The sequence below is a fragment of the Anneissia japonica genome, unplaced genomic scaffold (assembly GCF_011630105.1).
Source record: "Anneissia japonica isolate Jap-2015-1 unplaced genomic scaffold, ASM1163010v1 scaffold724_len3256291_cov202, whole genome shotgun sequence".
NCBI classification, from domain to species: domain Eukaryota; kingdom Metazoa; phylum Echinodermata; class Crinoidea; order Comatulida; family Comatulidae; genus Anneissia; species Anneissia japonica.
The window spans coordinates 1,547,434-1,573,405 of NW_022744966.1; the positions used below are offsets into that span (position 1 = coordinate 1,547,434).

Sequence of the window (25,972 nt, forward strand, 5' to 3'; positions counted from 1 at the left end):
ATGAATTGACCCTTAGGGGAGAAGGGAGATGCTGTACAAACTAGCCCATACTTCAAGTGCTTTGAGACATTGGTATAATGCGCTATATAAATCTAACTACATTACATTACATTACATCAAATTAGATCTGGTTCCAAATGGATTGAATCCAGTTAAAACAAAATCAAATAAAACAGGAGGATAGATAATTACTGTAGGAATTCAGGATTTGAATGAAATATTACATACCAATAATGGAAAAACAAATTAAAAACGAATTCACCAATCACCTGGAATTTGATTCCCTTCTGCTGCATAACATTTTAAAAATAGGTTGTTAAATATAATAATGAGTTGTATCTCATAAACTGAACACAAAATATAGGAAATATTTAAACATGAAGTTTTACAGTATTAATATACTGAGTGAAGCTATATAGAGCACCAAAATATTAGGAGCACCAATGCTTTAGTCCATTACATTTATTACAAAGTCATTAAATAACAAAACTATGTTTGTCCATGTTAAAATGGATGGCTTATGATGATGGGTATATGATTGTCAGGGGCCTGTGATGGTGAAGGGAAAGGAGACAAAAAAAGCATCAAGCCTAAATAAAGCCAAGTGTAGAAAATGTAAAATTGCACTGAAAAAAGTTTCAAAAATGATTTGTACATAATATGATACATAAAAAACATTATTTACATTTTTAATTTTAAGGTTTGTTCATTTATAATACAATTTACTATTTCACCAATATAATAATACTGTAATAATAATAATAAATAATAATAATAATAATAATAATAATAAATAATAATAATAATAATAATAATAGATCACATCATCATCTTGATAGTGATGATGATGATATAATATCAATAAGAATCTATAAAGTGCCTCTTATACATACGGATGTAAGATGCTGAATTTACACACATCAAACACCATAGATAATACAGATGTCAATATTATTGTAAGCTGTCAGAGTAACCAGTAATCCAATTATTATATTCCTCATATAATACCCGATTAATACTAAGGTACAAAATCATCACCTAGATTCTATTTGTTACCTCGATACCAGGCAACAATCAGGTGGACATCAGTCATTTCTTTGATACATAAGCTGTCACCTAGTAATTAGTAATCAAGTGGTAAGGCTTCATCAGACTTACTGGTCCTCATAGGATATCTATCTGATCAATACTTAAGAGACTAATCATCACCTTGACACCATTAGTCACCTGGATACCACACTGCTACTTGAAGCAGTGCTCGTTCTTTGAGCTTCCTCACTCACTTGAGTTTCAGGTACAAATCTGAATAATGGCGCAGTCTCTAAGATGACCCTAACAGCATCATCACGTACAAGGTCATTCAGGTGCTCTATCAGTTTTCCAACAGTATTTTCGGGATCCACACCCCATTCTACTAATGTTCTAACAGTAGGGCTGTCTGACTCATCCTTACTGAACGGTCTGTCAGTAGTATCCAGCTCTGGAATCTTTTCTACCAAGCCAATGGTTACTGCTAATAGACACCAATCTTTCCCCATTGGATCTGGAGGGTCTAAGAGCATACTTAACTGCCTGAGGGTATATGGATGTAGCTGAGACACATGAAGATATGGTCCTGATATGATGTTTGTGTCAATTTCTGTACTACCAAAAAAAAGTAAATCCATAAAGTACTCGCTTGTTTCTGTGACTTCATTGTACATACTGACTTGGTGATCTCGTAGAGCCTTGTAGATCTTTCTACCTTCATAGACCATCATGCATCTGTGATGCTCCTTTAATTGAGCTGCACTGATAACGTCACGGTTCAACATCAAACCTGGATATAACTCTGCAAACACCTGTTCAACCAAGTGGACAAAATCTTCCATAAACACAAAGCAACCTTGCTGTGCTTCCTCCAAACCTCTGACAACAATCTCCACACTCTGTCCTTCATTTGTAAGTGTCAACAATGCTTCCATTGATGCAGTTGAACACTTAGCACCGTGGCGCCATAAAATAAGTTCGGTTTCAGGATCATCAACATCCTGGTGAAAGTTCTTACGCAAGGAGACCTGTATTTCCGCAAATGCACCAATCGGTAAAACGCAACCACTGTCTGACAGTTGAAGTCGGGTGCCTCCATAAACTAAACCAGACCCATCCTGCTTCTCCCAAATGAATTGTGGACGGTTTGTATGAAGAAGGGAAGGAAACTCACACACTGCTTCATGCACACATATGTCCATAGCTTCAAGGAGCTGAATGATATCCATGGCATCAGCTTGAGGAAAGAGTGACTGCATATAGTGGATGCTGTATAAACCAAATGGCTGATCAGAGAATTCAAAAGACAGCAATTGACCCAACACTGATGAGGTCATCCATCGTGGATCAATGACTAGTAAGTCATGCAGGAGTTCATTCTTAAAGTGGTGTACCTATTAAAATAATTAGGAAAGAGATCTTATGAGAATCTAGTCCACTGCCTTATTTTTTTTGCGCTTAACTTTTTAATTATTTTATTACTGAGCATCGCTGAAATGTCTAAGTGATCAGGTGATCTGTTATTAATTGGGAACTTTCAACTTATGGAGAATGACCCCATGGTTGCTATAACTTTATGAGAATGTCAATGACCTTGATGGCTACATGAATATTATACTGTAGTAGTGAGAAGATTACCTGATCACTTTATGTAACTGAGCAAAGCTCCCAAAGGACATAAATTCAGTTATACAATTCCTTTGTTTCTCAGCAAGCTATAAAAACATATATTTGAAAATTGTTTAAGTATTTGTGTACAGTCAATTTTACTGGCTGGTAAAGCAATTCATCATGAAGCCAGGAAATTCAAAGGGGGTGGGGTTGAACATAGCAATAGGAAAGAGACCTGTTGCCAAGTGATCTCTTTCTCTAGTAACTCCATAATGCAATCACCATGGTGAAGTTACTGATCTGGATGGGGTAAAGATTGGTTCACATAGTGGTCCTTACCTCACCCATTGACTTCAACTGCTGAATCACTTCTTTAAGCTGGACATCATTGGCTAATGGATTCACATCAGAATGAATTACGTCAACCAGCTGCTGGGTTGACATCACAGGGAAGTCGGCGTAAGACTTTCTCCAACTATTCAGTGCTATCACAACTGATTCACACAATACAGTCATGTATGGCTCATTCTGAAATAACAATATATTTATATTTATTCCTTTTATTTCAACAATATTTTGTGAGAATGGATTATGGAATGAAAATCATAAATTCTAAAAAGCAAGACAATATAAAGTGTATATACTTATCATAGTGACATCATAAAGGAAAAAAAAAAAACAAAAAAAAACACCAGCAGATTAGCTGTAAAAGAATAATAGAATGGCCAACAGTGAGAGACAGAGAGATAGGGAGTTGTAATAGATTGGAGCAATGTAGCTTTTGACTAGGTTAACAAATCTAGGGATAACACTAATTACAGTATTACTTTTTGAAAGGAACATTCATTTGATACATTAACATTATTTATAAAGTACTATTAATACTTACTAAGTAGTGATAACATTCATACCATACTACAAAAAGTAACGATCATTTCAGTGGTGGCGCCAGTGGGGGCGGGGCAGGGGGAACTTTCCCCGTGGGACAGGTCTTGACCCCCATTGTCCGACGCCCCGATGAGGTCGTTGGATCAAAAATAAAAGAAATAATAATTTGCCTATCCAAATAAAGATATTTTGATTACCAATCCCTTATCCCTTAAAAGGCCAATTTGGAACATACTAAGCCATTAAAACTCTCCCCGTGAACCCTATCAGGATTTTTTTTATTCCAGGACCAGGACCTGTACGTTGGACCCCTTGTCGGCAAATTTCTGGAGCCACAGCTGGATTAGATATCAATATTGATTTCACACAACACAATAAAGTCCTAAGGTGCTGTTCTCTATCTTAAAACTATTTTCATTCAACATTGTCTGCTGCCCTCTGTTGGTAACTTTACCTGAACAATAGCATTTTTTGTATTGCCAAGATGCTGTCGTAGGAGCTTCATGTCCTTTGACTGAGGGTTTTTAGTGTCCATTACAAACAACATCTCACTGATGTCAAACAAACGACCAAAGCGTTTCTTCATTTGATACAGAATGATGTTGCCTTCGCCGCTGACACTTTCTCCGGACGACAATTTTGGGCAGCTGCGAAGATCAGCATGAGTAGCAACAAGCAAGATTCGAAGTTGATTTGAATATTTTCCACAATATCCTGAAAATATGAAAATTAAAATTCAGGTTGAAAAAAGAATGTAGAGTAGATTGAATATTCAAAGAAAAAATTAAAAACATTAAACAGATAGATTTAGTATCAATACCATAATTATTATTATTTTTATTGTTCTTACATATTATTATATTGTTATCATTATTAGTATTTACAGTATATGCTTTCATTATTTTATATTTTTGAATTTATGTTTTTATATTACAGCTAAGCATGTAGTTAAGTTGAGGCTCCAGATTTTGTCATGGTGATTTTGTTGCTTTTGGGCCCAAAAGCACTTGTTTGAATAAACAAATATATGAAATGTACATTACAGTACCTATAGGCTCATTTGCTGGTAATGTTGACTTAATGTAATTCAACCAATATGTCACTTGCTCAACTTGCTCTTCAAAAGAGTCATATAGACTGAAACATATCACATTAATGCTGTTGCTTCCATGATCGATAAAATGATGATGGGAAATGTGGAAAGGCTCTGCTCCAGAGAACTCCCAAATACTGAACTCACCAGCTCCTAGAAAACAAAGTTAAAAATTCATTTAAATTCAAAAAATAAAACGGAAACCCAGTACAGGATTCACAAAAATGAAAAACATTTGAATTATAAAACAACACACACACACAAAAAAAACAAACTTCAAATGATGTAGTATACGATGCTGGTAAGCTGGCATTATTAGTAGTTCAAATGATATTGAATTTCTATGTTTTACCAGGGAACAGTGAAATGTAATATACGTACCTGGTATGCTGGCACTGGTTATTTCAATACCTTTGGTACTGTTGTAATCTGTGTTGGTTTTTACAGATGACATTGAGCTATGTCTTCTACTTCTTGCCAAACTTTCATTCAAGGAGGGTTGTTTCCGTGAGGAATTCCGTCCTAAGAGTGACAGATTGGACTTGGAGCGTTTTAGGAAGCCTTTCAACATACCGCACTTAAGTGAATCTATCAAAGTGCTTTTTCCAACACCTGAATGCCCAAACAACCGCAACTTAATGCGGGGAAGTGGCGCTGTGACAGTTTGCATTTGATGAATAAATAGCTCCCTCGTACGACTCTAATAAAAACAAAATTAATCATTTCAATACTGAATCTCCTACAATTATTTGGTTTGTACATTGTCTGATAATGTGCAGTAAATACAGTAATCTCTGCATTATATATACTGTGCCATGCAATGTACAAAGATCATACAATATTGTACTGTATGTTTGTTTTACACTGTTACAGTTTATATTATCTGTTACAGTTCACTGTACAATGTATGTAGTCAAAAGTAATGTTTGTTAGTCTTATATACACAATATATGAAAAATGCTTAACAGTGTTTTATCTCATCCATTCCGATGACATTTATCATCAAGTGGTGCATCACCACATCCGACAATGTGACTAGTGGATGATCAGTGAGAACATGTGATGCATTGCAACATCTAGGCTAGACTGACAACATGCTGAGTGATGTAGTAGCTTGTGCATGTCAAACACATGTTGTAGGCTTTACTGGAAATCATTTGTTTTGTTCTTTCTTGAATTCCATCATTTGTAATTTCATACAAAATTTTTTAAATTTTGGCAAGATTTTATTTCCTTTAGGTGTTTTTTTGTTGTTTTTCCCATACATTTGTTAATGGATGTTTCACCATTAACCACATAGACTGTTATGATGGGTAATGTTCACTCACAAATAATAAGCACCCATGCAAAACAAACTCACATAATGCTAGAGCATATTGATATTTCGGTAGAACTAAAAATTTAAGTTTAAATGTTACAAATAAAATGTTATATCTTTAATCTATATTTATTGTAAAGGAAATAGATGTTTAAGCATATTTTTTAATTTATAGACTGGAATCATTTGATATCAGGACCACCACCACCAAATTTTGAGAATAGAGAGACCATGTCAGGCTAAGTCACTGACCACTCCACAGTGCATTATCATTATCCTGGCAGAATTCCCAATTACTAAAAATATAAATCCATCAAGGAAATTATTGATATTTCCATAATGTTAATAAATAGTGAGTTTTACAAACAGGATCTGAACCAAATTATCAGTGTGACAATCTGCATTTATCCATCACTGACTGTTAAAAATATAATCATCTTAAACTCTCACCACTTTTAATTGGCTATTAAGTAGCATGTGACCATATCATATGATTCAGTATTAATGGCATTAATGCAGCACTATATGAATACAAATGATTTCTGAGTATCTGTCAAATGGGAATGCTGTCGTTTGGATAAAAATGGCCAAGAAAAAAAAAACATCCTTTGACATTACCCCTTGTAATTGCTTTAACATCTCCACAAGTTCATCGTGGCCTTCTATGCCTGCTATTTGAGCCGCAGTCAATCCATCGTCATTACAATGTTCTAGACGACATCCAGCCATACATAGAAAACGTACAACTTCTATATGCCCATGTTTCACTGCCATTTGTACAGCAGTAACACCATGCTAAAAAGTTTTAAGTAATCAAATAAACTACATTACAAATATCAATAAAATAACAAGAAAAAATAGACAAATTTTACTTTATTCATGACATAAATCATAATACTTATCATATATTAAGAAGACTTTTCAAAGGTAAAACTAAAATCTTCAGGTGTAAACAGTTTATGTGAATTGTATTGTTTGGTCTAATATATTACTATTATAGAACCTTGTTATATTGTGATATTAAAAATTTCACTTAGATTATCATTATTATTCTCATTATTGTGTAGCTGTACTTTTCGCATATTGAGTAAATAACTGTACTTGAGTGATGGAAACCGCACACCAGAAACTGAGTGTGCTTTAGGCAATTTGGTCAAAAACAAGTGTACGTTTCTTTCATTGATCTGAGTAGCTAGCTTACCTTGTTAGCAGTATCCAATCCACAGCAAGCACTGTGCAGTAACTGTACCAACTCAATATTACCATCTCTGCATGCGACATGAAGACCTGTCTCACCAAACTACAGTCAAAGGAAATCAGTATACATTCCATTCTATCCAAACTTCTTTGTAATTTCTTAAATTTTCTTAATTTCATTTTTCCCCCAAAATATAGAGCACAAAAAAAAGGTAGTATATGTTTATGAATAAACAGACCTTATCATCTTTCAATCGTTACCATAAACCAAAAATTTTGTATTCTTTTTATTTTTCTTCGTATTTAATTTTATTTATTATTTATTCTTTCTTTTGACTGGATACATTTTCAATACAAAAGTACTGGTCTCCCAAATGGTCCATTGGTACCAAATGGTATTTTTAAACATTTTAGGAATAGAAACCTGATTAAAATTAACATAATCAAAATACAAAATCATTAGAATTAAAAAAAAAACAACAACAACAAAAGGCATAAAACATGAATGAAAACAGAAAAGAATTTAAATATGTGATAAAATTCAAAATTAAGAAATAGCACTTTTGAAAATATCCAAACTCATATTGGTTGCATTTTTCCTTATGTCAATTGGTAGGTTATTCCTTTCTTTGGTAGACCTATACTAAAAGGTTCTTTTACCATGATTGTTATTCCAGTTTGGTACAATTAAAGTGTTGCTACTTTAACTGTACATTAGTAATGAAATTTACATTGATTTTGTAATTACTTAAATGTAAGGTAAATGTGTTTTATGTTTATTATTAAGTTACTTTTATTGATTGTCTTACTTTTATTTTCACTTTGTGTCTAACTGTGTCGCTGTGCCTGAACATTGTGTTTGTGAGCAGGGGCGGCGCTAGCGGGGGGTCCAGGAGGGCAAAGTACCTCCTGGCGGGGACCTCTAGACACCCTGCTTGGACCCCCCGTTGGGGAAAAATCATATCTCGAACGCCGAAAGTATAATAAAATCAAACATGCCTTACTAAGCTGTTTAAGGGATTAAAAACTGTTTAGTGTGAGCAGTGCTACCGTATGTGCGAGGTGTTGTATACTATTGCAATCGTATGGGCTGCAGTGGTGCGCCAGCTCTTCCCTACCAGGGGGATGGTACCTTTGACAGGGGGTTAGTACCCTCGACAGGGGGATTAGAACCCCCGACATCCTTTTTAAATAAAGAATCCCATAATTAACACAACATTTTATCATCTTTAAAACAAAAAATTCTCTGACAAATTTAATTAATCCCCAACAGGAAGGGGAGAGGGGGTTAGGCTTCTCTGACGGGGGAAGATGGTGGATCCCGCTTCGACCCCTCCTATAGGGAACTCCTAGTGCCCCCCTGCCTTTGTTTGTGAGTGTCACCGTAACATTAATCAACCCTGTCATTGTGTCATAGTGTCAGTAGTGCTCATTTTGAACACTGATGTCATGAATGTTATTATGACAATTGCCACTGTGTCATTGAGCTATGAGTACCTATTTGTCATGAGTGTTAACATTGTTACTGTGCAATGACTGCCTATTTTGAATATTATTCACTGTTGTCATGTCACAGCAGCAAGTGCCTATTTCAAACACTGTTGTTATATCACTATATCTTGAATACCTATTATGATAAACTATCATCATTATTATATCACTATCATTAGTTTTGTTATTAATTAATATATCTTTATCATGTTGACAAATAAAATAATGTACTTTAGTTAATATTATTATCAAACCAATATCATCAAATAATATTAACATGCCAAGATGAATCTTCATCTAGTTATCACTAACAATTTTATTAATAAACATGTATCATCATAATTTGTATTATCATTATAATTATTAATATTTTTTTAAACCAATGAAATCATATTATTATTATTATTAATAAGCATTATCAAGCAGAAAATGTAATTAAAGACTTATCTTGGAAGAACCAACACACATATTTACCTTGTCTCTCAAGTTAGTGTTGCATCCCGACTCACAAAGGAATTTAGTAATGTCATAATGATTCCGTCTAACGGCAAGATGTATTGCACAAAGTCCATGTCGGTCTGGACTGTCAAGTCTAGCTCCTGCTCTTACAAGAATTTTAACAATGTCAAGATGTCCTCTAGCAGAAGCACACAAGAGGGGTGTCTCACCATCCTATTCAACAATCAAACTAAACTTATCAAATACGCTAGTTTAATTTAATTATTTTGTATTCAATAGACCTTAAACAAAATAGAAAGGAGATCGACCACTCAAATGTGGTTCTTCAGAGGTTGATAAAAATTAATGAACAATATCAAATTAAATATGCTTCTTTGGAAGGATACTATTACAAATTATGAGTAACAGAAATGTAACAGAATTATTCTCCAGAATAATCAGAGATGAGGGTGCTATAATCTTGTAAATACTGACCTTATTTTTGAGGTTAAGATTTGCACCAGCATCACATATAGTTTGAACGATATTACTGTAGCCATGCCAGGCAACGATGTGTAAGGCAGTTTCACCATCATCATCTTGAACGTCTGTATCTACACCAAGGTGACATAGATGGTCAACACCTTCAGCCTGCCCATAGCGACCAGCCACATGCAGAGCAGTCTCACCAGCCTTTATCAGCAAAACAAATATATTTATAATTTACAGAGACCTAAATAATTTATCTTTATTAAAACTGTATGGTTGCAATTTAGTGAATAGATAATAATTCAACCATGGTGGTTGAACATAGTGGTTGGACATAAATGTTCGGAGGGGATGGATATTATAGTGGTTGTATTCCAGTAGTGGAAGTTGGTGGTGGGACCATAGTATTAATTATAACTCAGCACTGTGTATTTATATTGGATGTTTGCATACCAAAACGAGAGGGAGACTGGGTAAGGAACCTATTGCACTCACTTACAGCTATCAAAATACTAGATAAACTACTGTACAATAATCAAACTTTATTCCTTAACTTACTTTATTTTGTTCATTTATCGGACATTGTTCTTGTCTCAAATATTCCACAACGGCTGTATGGCCATGCCTAGCAGCCCAATGTACAGGTGTATCACCTCTCTATAATACAAATCATTAAAAAAATAATAATAAAATCAGGTATATAAATTTAAAAAAAAGAAGATTGAATAAAGTAATCTATTTATTCCACAGCTCATTGTAGAAAGAAAAGTCAAAGAGTAAATATAATTATTGAAGCAGGTGGTCACTGCACACGATAGAACCAGGTGGCTATGGTACACCTTAGTAGAACCAGGTGGCTATGGTTCACCTTAGTAGAACCAGGTGGCTACGGTACACCTTAGTAGAACCAGGTGGCTATGGCACACCTTAGTACAACTAGGTGGCTATGGTACACCTGAAGCCCTGTTTAGACTATCACATTTATTTTGAGAAAAACATGTGAAATAAATATAGTCATGATGACATCACATTATGACCATATATAGGTACATCATGACTATATATGGAAATACAAGTTTTTTGTCAAAGAAAATTTGATATTCTGGACAGAGCTTAAGTAACCAGGTAGCTATGGTACATCTTAGCAGAACCTGGCGGTTATGGTACATCTTAGCAGAACCTGGCGGTTATGGTACATCTTAGCAGAACCTGGTGGTTGTGGTACATCTTAGCAGAGCCTGGTGGTTATGGTACTGTACATCTTAGCAGAACCTGGTGGTTATGGTACATCTTAGTAAAACTAGGTGGCAATGGTATACCTTGGCAGAATTAGGCAGTCATAGTATATCCTAATAAAACCAGGAACCATACACTCATCAAACCAGATGTTCATTTCACACCTTAACTTAAAGGCTAATTTACAAAGAGCGTAGTAGTGCTACACAACAGATGGTACAGTACATGACAGATCAACATGTCCTTTTAGTACTGTCTATAAAGTCAATTTTATATTTCAATATGTGCATCAAAAATTACTGTCACCTACACTGGTTAAAACCAGATAGACTATATCATGCAACAATAACCTGCAGACACTAAAAAATTCACTAAATTCTAAATACCAGGCATCTTTGATATGCTTTACCATCTACTGGAACAATTTAAAAGAGGCTAATTGAAGAATCGTTCCCAAAGGAATAGGCAATGCTAAGTTGGAGTAGTTATAAAGCAGATAAATTTATGCATGTTGTAATTACTAGTTGCTAATAATAATATTATAATAATAACTTTTAAATCTGAGGTTCACTACTTACTTTATCTTTTGCATTCAAAGAGGCAGACTTCGACTGAAGGAACCTGACAATGTCCACGTACCCACAACCAGCTGCAACGTGCAGACTTGTCTCCCCATGCTAAAAAAATAATTAGTAACAATTAAAAAAATATGCTTATTAATTGTCTTCAACATAAAACTACAAAACCCATCTATAGACAAATACACAAAAAAGCTTGTGCTTCATGTGCCACCCCTTCCTCCATTAGGAAAAAAGAAAATATTCTAAAGCTTTTTAAAATCACTTCCTATCAACAAGGCAAAGCTGTAAATCATAATGTAAACCCACAGTAAAATTCCCTCGATTGAAATTCAATATAATTCATTATCATGGTTCTTGTTGTGTGGAAACAAGATCAGGAAAAAAGAAAAAAAAAACAATATTGTAATACTCAGAGAAAAGTTAACACTTTGATAAATTGATCTCCACTCCCTGAAAACTATGATACATGAACTAGTACTTAACAGCTTAATATAGTAAATTGCCACTCCTTTTCTTTTTAATTGGTAAACAATATTTGGATTTCCTAAAATTGTTAATGCCGGTATAGGATTATTCCTTGTATTTTATGTGGAAATCCTGTCTATCGAAGAAACACTACCACGAAAAAAAAAAAAAAAAAAAAATGAAGAAAAGTAGAAAGTAGAGCACTGAACCAAATAGTAATGAATGTGAATCAAAATCATTTATGCTGTCATCAAAAAGTTATACTTATACTTAATTTATTTATGCTGTCATCAAAATTCAATTGAAATGAAACTTGCTTTTTGAGATGCATTGATATGCAGGCATCTGCAAAGAGATTCCTATCGTGTTGCTTGGGAAATCAACTTGTTAATGGTATATTTGTCTAGATCACTATATAAGATTTATTTGGTCTTTGAAAGAATTTCCTAAAATAAGTAGATCCAGATGTAAGCTTTGGCAGTTTAGTATGGAAAAGCAGAAAATATGTATATATAACACTTTTATAATTAAAAAATTGAGTCAAAAAGTAATATATCATAAAATATAAATTTCATGACCTATTTTGGCCATTTTATGGTGAGAAGTCACAAAATATCAGCGTATGCTCCAATTTGAATTATTCTAGCCGAGGGCAAGAACTCTCTAGTAGAGTGCAGGTAGGGAATCCCCCTCCCCATATTACCTATATTGAAATCTACCACTGTGTTGAAACCTACCACTTTTTAAAGCCCAAAATAGACTGGTTATTGTGCTAAGTGTTTACCTAATGAAAAATGATATAAATAGATAAAAAAAAAAACCAAATATAAAATAATATATTAAAGCCTGGCCAACTCCAACCAGGCCAGAAATTTGACTAAGCCTGCTGGAATCAACCATGAATCAACCTGGTAAAACCATGAAGGTACATTAGTAAAACAAAGGAATCAGACTAAACCCTGGCTGATTCCAACCTAGCTAAAAAATTAGATTAAACACTGCTGGACTTCAACTCAGGAATTAGATTAAAGTCTGTCCGACTCCAACTTGTTAATGACTCTACAGTAAAATCATGTAGGTATATTGAAAAACAAAAAAATTAGACTAAACTAATGGTGGACTCCAACCAGGTAATGAACTTAGTATAATTTCTGTCAAACTGAGAACTAATAATATCATGGGATGTACGACCTAGAAGATGATACATCCAATATTTGTATTAAAAAACAAGGTAGTGCACAATGATGAATATACTGGTTTGAGCTTACTATATACCCCTATGTTTTGAGCTGCTTTTAGGATACATGCCTATACATTTTCAAACATTTAGTAGGAAAATCACCTCCATAGCCATAAAGAAAGATGAAGAGGTACCTTTTTTATCACCTTTTTTACATTTTTTAATACTGTCAAATAGGTTTAATATATAAAACCCATCAACATCATTTTATATAGAAAACCTCTCCTAATATAGTTTCATAATTTATGCAAATTACAACATAAGCTGACAAGCGTTAATAAGCCAATGGTATCATTTCAGTCAGGTTGTGGATTCATTAATACATTCATCACCGACGTCAATTTCACTTTACGGAGGTGGTCGAATGTCAGTCTCTGTGCCAATAAACCAATTTACCAATAATGTCATTAGTACACGTGTAAGGAATATTAGAATTAAACAGATTTATCTGGTATTCTCACATAAGCTCATTATAATATAAATCACCTGAAAGACACAGAAATGAGGCACTGCTAATTTTTTACATAAATTCAAATTTTTACAGTTTTTAAAATTTTTTATAACAAATTTAGGCACGTTTAATATTTCATGATGGTGATTCATCCAGCATGAGACTTTTCGTAACAGTAACCATTTACAGTACAATAAAATATCTTAATTATCGTCTAAAATACTATTTATACCACTGTGCACTCACTCATTATGATGGGGGTTGAAATCTCATCTCATCAAGGGAAAATTTGTTCCTGTTGATCAATGCAATCTAGTACTTGAGGTAAGTCTTTACTTAAAAAAGGTTTTATTATTGGTATTTACTGCTATTAGTACTCTCTGGTATTTACTGATTCTAAGAATATGTTTTTAATATTCAACGTTTTGTAATTCAAATACCGAGATCCTAATATTCGCAGCGCACATTGTCATTCAAATGATCAAGAATAACATCCATGTTTCCTTTTAAAGGACAGCAGGATAAAATGCAATATGGTAATAGATGCAACATATGGAAAAGAAAGTGCCTGGATTGTGCATGATGTGTCAATATTGCCAAATGGTGGATTTTTTGCGGTACCCTGTACCCTGTAATACAATATTTTGTTTTGGTTGGAATTGAGTAGACGGGAGAAGCCTGGCCTGATTAACAGGGGTCTTGGGCCTCCCTGCACTCCGCTGGTGCCACTATTGGGTGATGAGCTAAAATGGGGGATTCTCGATTTAGGAGGAGGGACACCCCACAATACCCACACCCGGCTCGGGCCTTCGGCTATAGTTACACCCACAAATACTTAGCCCCCCCCCCCAGTCGGACATCTTAGCCCCCCCTGTTTGTTTTATCATGATATTACATTTATTCTATCAATAATCATATCAATTGGCACTTAGGGTGTTGTAATAACACATCATATTTTAAATCAATAATACCAAGCACCATCAGTCTCTAAAAACATGTACAGTACTTGACAATGCAAACACTGAAAAAGTAGGATAATGTAGACTGTCTTACCAATCAACAACTACCTGTATTTGATAGGTTGCCTAAAATAATATCACAATTAAAACTGATTTTATTTTCAGAGTAGCAACAATAATGTCAAGGAGGAGTAGTATTGTAAACTGACAAAAATGACAAATTTCCTAACCATGATTAATATAGAAACATCAACTTAAATACAGTTGTGATCTGAATGACAACTTGGTCTGAGTTCGGTCTGAGTCAAACATTCAGGCCACTTCAAATACAATTTCCTGTATTTCATAGGTTGTATTTCTTTTTCAACAGATTTCTTTTGCCCCTGCCTTTTATGATGACACTTTGAGTGTTTCTAAGGTCCAATAGCTTTTATTATAAATGAATAGAGAATGGCACCTTAAAAAATGAAGACAACTGATACTTACCTTGTTCTTTTGATCTGGATCAAAAGATGTCAAAGTTGTAACCAACTCCTTGATACCCACTAAGTTCCCTTCCTCCACAGCATGAAACAGAGCCATTAAGACAAACGACTCATTTTCACTTGATGGATCGAAACTAGAAATCTGAAAAATATAAAGAGTTCAAGTTCAATTCAGTTTATTCACATAATACATCATCAGGAATTACAATGAAAAAAAATTGATTATATTAATTGGAATGCAAATATGTCTGGAGAAAGCCAGATAAGCCGAGGAGGGCTTTAAGCCTGGTTCCACCAGTAAAAAGTTGAAAATTTTAAAAGTTTTGATAATACAGTGAATGCTATACACATACAAAACATACAAGAATACAAGAACAGTGTACCACATTATATTCTTAACGGGAAAAGGACAGTACAGAACACATACACAAAGAAACAAAGAAAGAAGGGTAACGGTATTGGATTTTGTAATTAAGCTGACGAGTTTAGGCTATAACGTAACTAAGAGAATAATTTTGATTAAGGATATTAAGAGTGATTATATTTAGATATAAGGTGTGATTTGTAATTGTATTTAAAACAATTTATGGTATTGTGACTTAAGATGGATGTGTCAAGTGAGTTCCAGAGCAGAGGACCGGTGTGCATTATTGAATTTCGAGTCGAGGTTCTATTGTAGTTTTTTATAACATACTTGTTTGCGTTTCTAGTGTCATAGTTATGTTTATTCATTATTTTTTGTAAAGTATCCTTTAAAAGTATTTGGGAGTTTATTATTTGCGTATCGATTGCGTAAAGATTTTATGAAGATGAAAAATGTTGACACTCAAAATTATCAACATCATCTTCAATGTCGTCCACTTCAACACCATCATCATCTCTTTCATTTTATCAACCTTTGACTAGTCTTATTCATTATTGTACAGTATTTGATTCAGACACCTAAGTGTTATGCCTACAGGATGAACTTTTAAAACCATCTTATGAAGTTTTTTACAGTGCCAAGTGACAATTTGTAAATGCTTAACAAAAATAAAAGTTACAATTGTAAAAAAACAGCAAGAAAGCATAATGTAAAACCGGCAAAATCCAATAAAGCCAAAAAGATGGGTTATCTATTGGGATCTGACATTGCTATCATCATCATAATTATTACCAAGGTCTTCAACCAAATCTCCATGGGTAATAAACCTACTTACTCCAACAAATATAAATCGTATACAAAAATAATTGTTTGTATTAGCTTATTCCAAACTATCCACTCGCAATAATCCTACACAGAATAACCGGAACAACTGGAATATCACATAATGCTTTTTTTCCCCATAAGAAACATTATAGGATTCCTCCAGAGAATGCAGCGAGATTTCTTAGACTTATTCAACAGTAAAACTATGTCAAGTGGCATCAAACAGAATACGGAATAATCAGGAAACCTAGAATAGATACAATGCTTTCCTACTCCCATGGGAAATGAATACAGTATGGTTTCTTAGATTTATTATACAGTATATGCTTAATAGTGGCATCAAACAGAATAAGAAATAACATCAAACAAAATAAGAAATTACCAGAACACTAGAATAACACACACTGACCGTCTGCATTTCAAAGTGATTTTGGATGAAACATGCATTTTGCAGAAACACATGGGTGATAAAATTTAGTCATGCATTTAGCAAAAGTCTATGCATGATAACGATTTATAAAATATTCAGGGTAAAAAGTATTTAAAACTCAAATTGTACATGGCTTTATTAAAAATATTTTTGTTTATGTACCAGGTACTGTCAACAAACACTCCCTGAAATCATTTTAGAACAGCTTAAAAATGCTCAGATCATCCGATCGCAAAGGAGACATGCCCTCTGAACCCCGACTGAGGCTCCGCCCCTAGACCCCAGTATCATGTGCTATACCTCCACTACACAATGGAATAACCTTAAATACTGTCGGTGATAAAATATCAATAAAAAACTAAAGCATTAAATTTCTCATTTAACAAAAATAAATAAAGACTTCTAAAATCAATGGACAATAATATAAGTATGCATAATAGATTAAAATAATAATGTAGTGGAGTTGAATGGCTTAGCGGTTAAGGTGCTTGCCTTCTAATTCCAGGATTCTGGGTTCAATCACAACAGGACATTTACTCATGACTAGAACAACTCTACTCCATAAGCCTTCCATAAGAAGACTTGGTTTATAAAGCATCATTCCATCCTAGTGAAAGAGTACTTGCAGTTGGATGTTAAGGAAATTTTAAATAAGAAATAGATAAAAATTAAATCAAAAAAATAAAGAAAGAAAATAATACAAAATAATAACTTAACATGTAAAATTCAAGCTTATCATAAAACACACATATAATACATAGGCCTAATATAAAAAAAATTAATAATATTAACAACATTATTATATCATCAAAACAATGAACTAACATTCACAGCCAAAACAAAAACATCAATAATTTCAGAAATAGATACTTAAAACTATCGAATATGAAGTGTTTGTTTTCTTACAGCAAAGAAATATTGATGTTTAATTTTCCACATCCAATTGAGGATCTAAATCAATTAACAAACAACTGAGGATTCAGATCAAATCACCATTACAGGTAATTGCCTGTCTAATTACTACTAAGTACAAGTTAATGATTACAGCTATTGCTGTGTGCTGTGAGGTCTGATGTGTTCAGATTAAATCATGGGATAGTATGTATAAATAGGCATGTGTACTGCCCCGGGTCCGGATTTATCAAACTAGAAATTTGTCTTAAATTCATCTTAAGTCCATTGTTTTTTGCTTAAGTCAGATTTATCAATATTGCTTAGCTTAAACATTGCTTAAAATTAAAAAGTTGATTGTAGGCATGCGACATTAAGACAGTTTTTAAAGCCCCATTCCCGGCAAAATTTCAGTTGTTAAGAAAAATCTGATTTTTATATAATTATGTTATAAAAGATTTATAAATATAATACACAATTGCTAGTTTAACAGAATTTAGACATTTCTAAACATGAAAAAAATTTAAAATAAGACTGAAATTTGATTTTTTTTGTGTGTTCCACACAAAAAATAAATTACGGATAAATTTTTTATGTTTGATTTTGCGATAGGTCTGTGAAGAAATATAGTACGGTAGGTGCCGGAAACATTAGCCTATCCAACACTTTTAGGCTAGGCCTAGCCTTACACGATTTAGGTTTTGTTATCACACATAAAAACGGCCGACATGATATTTTCCGTTGCTAGTATTGACACTTGTGAAATACAATATTTCATAGGAATTATTTCAAATTTGTTAAAAAAATTATTCTGACCAAGATTTTGACAATCAAACGAACATATCTCAAGCCTACTCGATCGACCGCAATGTGCGAGTGCAAGTACAAAATCTCATTAGAGAGGGCACATTTTATTGACTGTATAAAGTATACATAAAAGCGAGAGCATTCCAGTAGATGCGGTCTACAACCTCTGAATTTGCCTAGTAACGAAGAATTTGTCAAGAAAATGGTAATCTGCTATGAGATATAGTATGTATTTCTTATTTTTTTATTCTTTTGCATAAAACTAAAATTTATGTCAATATTTTTCAATGGTTTATAATAACTAAAGTAATGTGTGCATTTTTTTCTAAAAAAAATCTTTTTTTATTGAAATTTTGCCGGGAATGGGACTTTAAGCTAAGATTTTACTAAGATGGTTTAAAAAAGTGAGCTATGTTCCTGTCAAATTTTAATGATCTTATCAATCCTTGAAGAGATGGGGACAGAGTAGATTTTAAGGTTTGGGTCGACAATGAATTTCCGGCTTTAGTCTTTGTAGCTATGTCTGGGTCTATTTTCCTTCTCTATGGTCTGGGTATTTATCTTGAGGTGAGTCCTCTGTAGGAGCACTATGTATAAGTATTTTCCATTGTTTTGAAATGTACTTTACCAAAGTCTGACTCTTTTTTTTTTTTTAAGTCATAAGCAGTCTCGCGACTCTCAGAAATGTTTTGGTGACCTAAATTTAGGTTTTGACACATAGTTTGATAAGAAGAGCTGTACAGCAAGGCCTGTGACAATAATTTTATACTCTTAGTCTCATAATTTTTTTTCATGAATTTTTGTCCCTCAAGAGCGCAGATGTTATCTGGTATATGGTGTTAAACCTCCAACCGTGCTACTGCTATACTTTTGAATAGCATGCCACATTTTTATTGTCAAGCACTTTTGATCACAATTTGAAAAATTTATTTATTCATTTATTCAAGGTTTATTCAAAACATATTGCAGTCACAGCAAAAGCTAAATTAATACAATATTTACAGAAATAAATAGAAATAAAGGTGTGAGATACCCACAAAAGAGAAAAAAAGTTCATCTTTACCAAACTCCTTAAATCTAAATTTACTACCATAACTGATCATAGGAGTAAAGGTTTGCCCTACCTGACGTGCTATCGTACTGAATACTTACTACTGCATGTTCCCAAATATGTGCGAAGAAAAGTGATTCAAAGGAAATAATTGATCTGCACAAAACATTATTTTTTTGCTAAATCTGGACTAAAGCATCCAAAATGTTTTATTGGGTCATTTAATTTTTCTGTAATAATTATTTGCATTCAAACCCCTAGAAACTATTTTATTTATTCAAAAAGAAATATAAAAAATAATACTAATTATTGAAACCAAAAAAAAAGGATTTGCATCGTAATGAATTTAATGAAAATCATGTGGTTATTTTTTGTATATTTTGTTGCAAAATGTGAAGAATGGAAATAAAGGTGTGAGATACCCACAAAAGAGAAAAAAAATATATATACACAAGTATAAATCCAAATAAGAATAAAATGCAATGATATCCCTAGTCTCATTAAGATGCTTCAGCCCTTAGGACATGTATGCCTAGTTTAAACTATTTAAATGACAACATCTCAAAATTTGTATTTAAACCTCAATATATTTGAACTAAGCAATTTCTAGAAGATTTTTTCCAAATTAACTAACAATTAATTCCTCTTCACATGAAGAAACATAATTTATAGAGCAGGTTATTTAATCATTCTCTATGGCTATAATAACCTTCTATTAGTCATCCTAAAAGATTGGATGTACAGATTACATATAAAACTGAAATTGAAAAGATATTGGAAATAATTATAATTAGATAATTATGCTTAGTACAAAAATGTAACTGACAATCACCAGATTTAAAAAAAAATGTTTTATCATTGTATATAAGTTCCTTAATTTATTATTTTTATAAAAAGAGCATGTTAAGTTAAATTAAAAAAATGATAATAACATTGGAAAGCATATGGGGATTTACACAATCCAGCTACTATATAATATAACACTGATTTTATCATTTAAAACCCATTAACAACTCCAGAGAAATATGAATTTTAAAGTACTAATGCTTGTCAGCATTAACAGTGAACACAAAATAATGGCATTTTAGATGAGACTCTCACCTGATGTGTGTCGACACGATTCTTGAAACTTTTGAAATTGTGTTTCCTTCTGCATTGCTTATGCAAATGATTAACCAGCTTCTTTACAGAAAACATTTTGATCAAAGATGGCAGATGACATGCAACAGAAAATTAACTTGCATCAAAATCTGTTCTTCTTTTATTCAATTCAGACTTATCCACATAATTTTGAAAATAATGCACTCCACATTATTTTTCTGGTGACCTCGTTGAAAATGCAACTCAGGCAGCAAACAATTACCAGACTACGAAGCCGCTTATGGTCTCTTTAATGCAGCTTGTTTTATTAATGCAGGTTTCTATATGATTTTTCTAATCGATGCTCTGATTCAGAATTAGAAAGCAACGTCCAATATCAACAAGAGTACATGATAAAATGTACTGATTTGAAATTGACAGATTATGATCCTCTAGTATCCTGTTAAAAAGGATGTTTACAAATATACCAGAGCACACCTGTACACGACAAGCCAATAGCTTATGCTTCTATAAACAACTCACCATCAATTTCAGAATCAAGAACTTATTAAAAGCTTCATTAAAATTAGTTCATGCATGGACTATAAGATTAAAGGGACCTTTATATGATGTCTTGGCTACAGGTTATATACAGAGTAGGTCAGTTTCTTGCAAGGCCCCTATCGGAAATAAATTAACTGGTGTTGATGCAATGGGTTGTCCTTGCATCCATTCGTATACAGTATCTTTTTAGGCAATTAATTAATTTTACATTTCAATTTTAATAATGCTGTTTTACCTTGTATTTTTTATGTTCAAATTTTAATGAATTGAATGGACGCTAAATAAATAAATGAATACAGTAAATAAAAAAAGCTAACAACATCAGTATGCCTATATGACAGTAAAGGTTGGTTTTTATATTTATTGCCTTATATGCAGGTCCCTGATCTGAATTCACCACCACTCTTCACCATATCAAATAGTGTTAATATTGACAATGCTTTGCATTTGATTGACAAGCCAACAAGTGGGTAGAGTAAGTATAATAGCAACTGAAAAATTACATTCTTTATTCACCCAAACATGTACATTTAAAATTAGGTGCCAATCAACCCATTTACTAATACACAGACACTAGGGTTTCCTAGTTCCTTCAATGACAAAAACATACATTTGAATTTATCACCAATTAATAATACCTTCCATGTTAGGGATGCAGTATAGAAAGCCACTCTGACAGGGCCTAGTTCCTGCAGCAGTGGGGGGTCAGGTGTGAAGATTAAGTTTGGGTGAGGGCACGATGGTTAACTTTGGATATGCAAAGCTAAGCAGTTGGCTAAGAGGTATTTTTTCTGTAGACTTCGGTTCAAACCTGGCCAGCGTCGGGTTTCAATTGGAATCTGTTTGCTCGAATAACCCCGATTTTGAGAGTTAAGCAGGCTATTAGGTCTGTATGTGTCCATTTATGTTAAGTTGGGTAGCACTGTACTGTGGCTGGTTCGGGTCCCCAGGGCCCATTTCAAGTAAAAAAAAAAATACTGTATGTAATGTTGGTTGTGAAATTACAATCGGTTGTCTTGATAGGAATGAAATTATTTGAGCTTACTATAATTTAGGCCTACTATATTTTTAGGCTGTTTGTGAATAATATGATTAATGCCATCATTTCCTTCCATGAAATGCCGTCATATATTTTGATGTTGTATTATTACTTCTAAGATCTCAATTTCCTGGAGCCATTACAACAATGGGATATATATATAGTATCAATGGAATTCACATTATAAGGTGATAATCTACTGAGTATGCTCAGAGTAAGCCTGATCCATCTATTGAGCATGCTCAATGTCAACAAGTCCATCTACTGTGCCCAGCACACTCGATTAACCCCCATACTCATCACGAAAGATGTACTTCTGTTGGTTCTTTATAATGTGCCTACCGTTTTGGGTCCTTAACAAAGAAAACTTGGGTCACCACCAGAACTACATTCAACATTCTTTAATGAGGGTGCCCTACCAGCAATGCTGACTTAATAAAAGGGGCCCTTCACAAAAAACAACAATATAAAATACAAAAGCTCATTAAATGCGACACATGAAGAAGAAAATTCAATAAAAATTCAATTTACAAGATTAACATTGTGGACATATAAAAGAGTGAATTTTTTAAAATTTATAATAGTTCAAGACAAAACTTGATATTAAAATTAAATATGCAAAGAGTAACATATAAACTCTAATTTTTTGTGTTTCAATTATAAAAAATTAATTAAAAAATACGTTCTTATTTTTTTTTTTAAACTAAACAAAAAACAAATTAATTAAAAATAATAATTTTAAAAATTGTAGAATATGTTAAAAATAATTTAAAAATTGTATGACGTTCGAACAAGCAAATATTATGGCAATAGGTTGTGCACCCCTGCCTCAACTGTTTAGCCATTAGACTGAATCACCCAATTATCTGATGATATGATACCTTTTTAATAATGTATAAATGTATTTAATTTACAGTATGTCTATAGGAAATGGTCATAGAGTAGTATGGCTGCATATTAGACATTTTTGTACTCTGAGAAAAGCATAAATAGTACATTGAGACTGAAAATACTAAAATGCTATTATTTAGACAGGAAAATAATAAGACAGCAAAGAGGTCAAGTATGAACCAGGTTATAATCAGGGATATCTCCTAAAGAACGGTTACATATCAAAATGGAAATCAAATTTAGAAGCCAGAAGAGAAGATATGAGAATGCAAGATGAGCATAAAATTAGAAAACCTAAAATCTGAAAATTAATACTGGAATTAGAAACACAAATTAAAATTAAAGAATTGAACACATGATAAAACCACCATGATTTTTACAACTAAGCCTCATATATATAGACATTAGTTAATGATGCATCATTCCAATAAAATAAAAAAGCACTCAAATATATTTGTCCTTGTAGAAAAAGGCCATAAGAAGACGTTATACCTGATAATAATATTATAATTACAGCTTTAAAAGACCAACTTGGGCTTTGGCTTATAACTTCTGCTTATGAATAAAATTTGAGCCATTGAACTGAAGACATTCAACTTGCTTCATGTCACAAATTTATAAAGACATATATATCAAAGACTTACATAATCCTACAGACTGCCTCCAGCAATGAAACTCAGCTTAAAAATCCAACGAATGTGTTTCAATATTAAGTAATGTATCAATAAACGACTCATATGCCCCAATCTATCGCTGTCTCTACTTAGCAGATGCTCATTTTGAAGCAAATGCTGAATTTGTATAGAAAATTGGTATCACTGATATCCCTATACCACAATACATAGCTTACTTAGCTGTACTTGCAACTATCTCAAGTGAATATATTGTGATTTTGTTCAATCTGGTAGAGCTGCTTATATCTTGAGTATACAGCTGAATCAATGCAATAGATCTACTATTTGTGGACCTGCAGCTATTGATTTAGGAACGATTCAATAACACACAATTTCACACAGGGTTTCATCATCCAGGAGTTATAAGATCTAGTGGTCACTTTATAATTTATAATGCAATTTATATTATTCTATATTTTTATTTTTTAAAAAGCATATGTATCTTTATTTATGCCATCATCTATAAATCAGTTAGGTATTAAATGAAAATTATTATAAGTGATTTTATTAAGTGTAATTAAAAATACATGTTAATTTAATGAAAAAGGTTTAAGTGATTTTGTTTGACATCTTTCAAAATCCATGAAAGCATTAAAAGCATTTAAGGTGTATCATCCCTAATCATTGGATTTACTAATCGGCAAGCATGCACAAGTTGTCTCATCTCTCTCACGGGACGGGATGGGGCCGCCCCCTCCTAAATCCGCCCCTGTGGCGTACGTACTGGTGTGAAACATCTTACAATGGCAGCACAGGCAGGGTTCACGAGGAAATTGCCCATCGACCAATTATGGGCCTCTTGTCATCCAACACCAATTGAGGTCATCAGACTAAAACTAATAATTTTCCAATCCAACCAAATTATTGTAATTGCATGGAGTTCCTATTAATATCTTAATGCAGAATATTTTTCCTATCCAAAACCATTAAATTTCCCCTTGACTTCCACAAAGGCTTTCATTCTGGAACCTTGATCCCAGTCAAATTAGTGACCTCTGTCACAATTGCAAAAGAAAAAGACAGTGTAAATTTCCACTTTCAAAAGTCTGCTGTTGGCATATCCTTGGCGTTTGTGCCTAAAATAAAATAAATAATAAAATGTGATCTAACCACAAGAAAACAGAATCATATTTTCCATATCTGTAAAAAAACTGAACAATTTTGAAGGACAGCAACTCACATGATAATTGCAGAACAAGCTCATACAGTAAATTCCTTTCAACATTTGTAATATTTTAAATGTCAATGTATTGGTTGTGGAAAGTCAAAGTAATGCTTTTAAAAGTAAATATGTTAAACACTGTTTTTATAAAATTATTGTTAAAAGGATTTCCCGATTACAATCTTGGACAAAAAACTCTTACAATGGCCTGTCCCTAAATTTAGATGGAGCAATTTACTTGTGACATCTTCACAAATGTAGTTGAGAGCGTCTACGCCACAAACGTGCCCAAGATTTTTAATTCTTTTCAAAAATGGGATATATCTGAATCTGAAGAGCTTCTGGGTAGAACATCTACTGACAGCATTTCACCCAGCACAAAAAAAAATACTCGTCACATCCAGTATCATAGCGAGCTTTCGAAATGGGCGACGCGGGGAAAAGCGACTGGGAATTCAGACAACCATGAACATCTACTATGCACTTCCTGTCTCAACATCAAAGCTGTTTCTATTTACAGGACGACGCACTACCTCGTATCGCGTGATCCATTATGCAGGCGCCCCCAGCGAGCGCGTATTTATGAAACTCACGTTGCTGTAGTCAACACAACGCCAAATCGCTTAAAGCCCGTTGTCAAATCCACACAATGAAGCTGCTTATATACATCACCAACACTGCTACCAAACAAGTTCCATAAAACACAAAAGTAATACAGGTACATACAGTACACCAACAATTAAAATTGATTTCTTGACAATCTGAGTTTTCGTTGTTTAGCATACAGCTCAGGTTAAGTTATAATCTGAGTATGCTACATCAACTCTAAAATTACATAAAATATGTAAACTTCTCCAAAATTATTCCTAACATTTTAATGTAATGTATGATTTGTAATAGCTATGTCATCTCACTACACTATGCAATCTGTAACATGGTTATTGCTTGCTGGAATCCTATGCACATATTAGCATTTCGAATACAAACACCGTCTATGTCAAGCGGCATCAAAGTAATATGTATCCACTAAATGACAGCATTTCCATTCAAACCTGTGCTCTAGAGTAGCTTGATATAACATGATTATTGCTGAATGCAACAAACCCTATATACACTTGCATTTCAAGTAAATGAAATCAATGCATTTTCCCAGAGCTCCACAAATCCATGAACTGCTAGGGCCGTGGTTGATGGACATCCGCAGCTATTGAATACATGCAATG

The 25,972-nt window shown here is 33.3% G+C and overlaps 1 protein-coding gene across 5 annotated transcripts in view; it reads right to left on the bottom strand.

The window, feature by feature from the left end:
- Positions 1 to 734: 734 nt before the first annotated feature.
- Positions 735 to 25,972, bottom strand: part of LOC117119806 (death-associated protein kinase 1-like) — a 42,525-nt gene continuing 17,287 nt past the window's right edge. For 3 of the 5 annotated variants that reach the window (XM_033264726.1, XM_033264724.1, XM_033264723.1), the window contains exons 2-13: positions 14,973 to 15,113; positions 11,369 to 11,467; positions 10,113 to 10,211; positions 9,561 to 9,758; positions 9,102 to 9,299; positions 7,141 to 7,239; positions 6,558 to 6,734; positions 5,003 to 5,321; positions 4,577 to 4,774; positions 3,983 to 4,242; positions 2,980 to 3,168; positions 735 to 2,423 (exon numbers count right to left, since the gene is read on the bottom strand). In XM_033264726.1, coding sequence (XP_033120617.1) covers positions 1,224 to 2,423; positions 2,980 to 3,168; positions 3,983 to 4,242; positions 4,577 to 4,774; positions 5,003 to 5,321; positions 6,558 to 6,734; positions 7,141 to 7,239; positions 9,102 to 9,299; positions 9,561 to 9,758; positions 10,113 to 10,211; positions 11,369 to 11,467; positions 14,973 to 15,068 — 3,132 coding nt within the window. In that variant the 5' untranslated portion in view covers positions 15,069 to 15,113 and the 3' untranslated portion in view covers positions 735 to 1,223. Of the gene's footprint in view, positions 2,424 to 2,979; positions 3,169 to 3,982; positions 4,243 to 4,576; positions 4,775 to 5,002; positions 5,322 to 6,557; positions 6,735 to 7,140; positions 7,240 to 9,101; positions 9,300 to 9,560; positions 9,759 to 10,112; positions 10,212 to 11,368; positions 11,468 to 14,972; positions 15,114 to 20,440; positions 20,813 to 23,557; positions 23,736 to 25,972 lie in introns of those variants that run through there. The other 2 variants (XM_033264725.1, XM_033264722.1) reach the window with 2 other exon arrangements.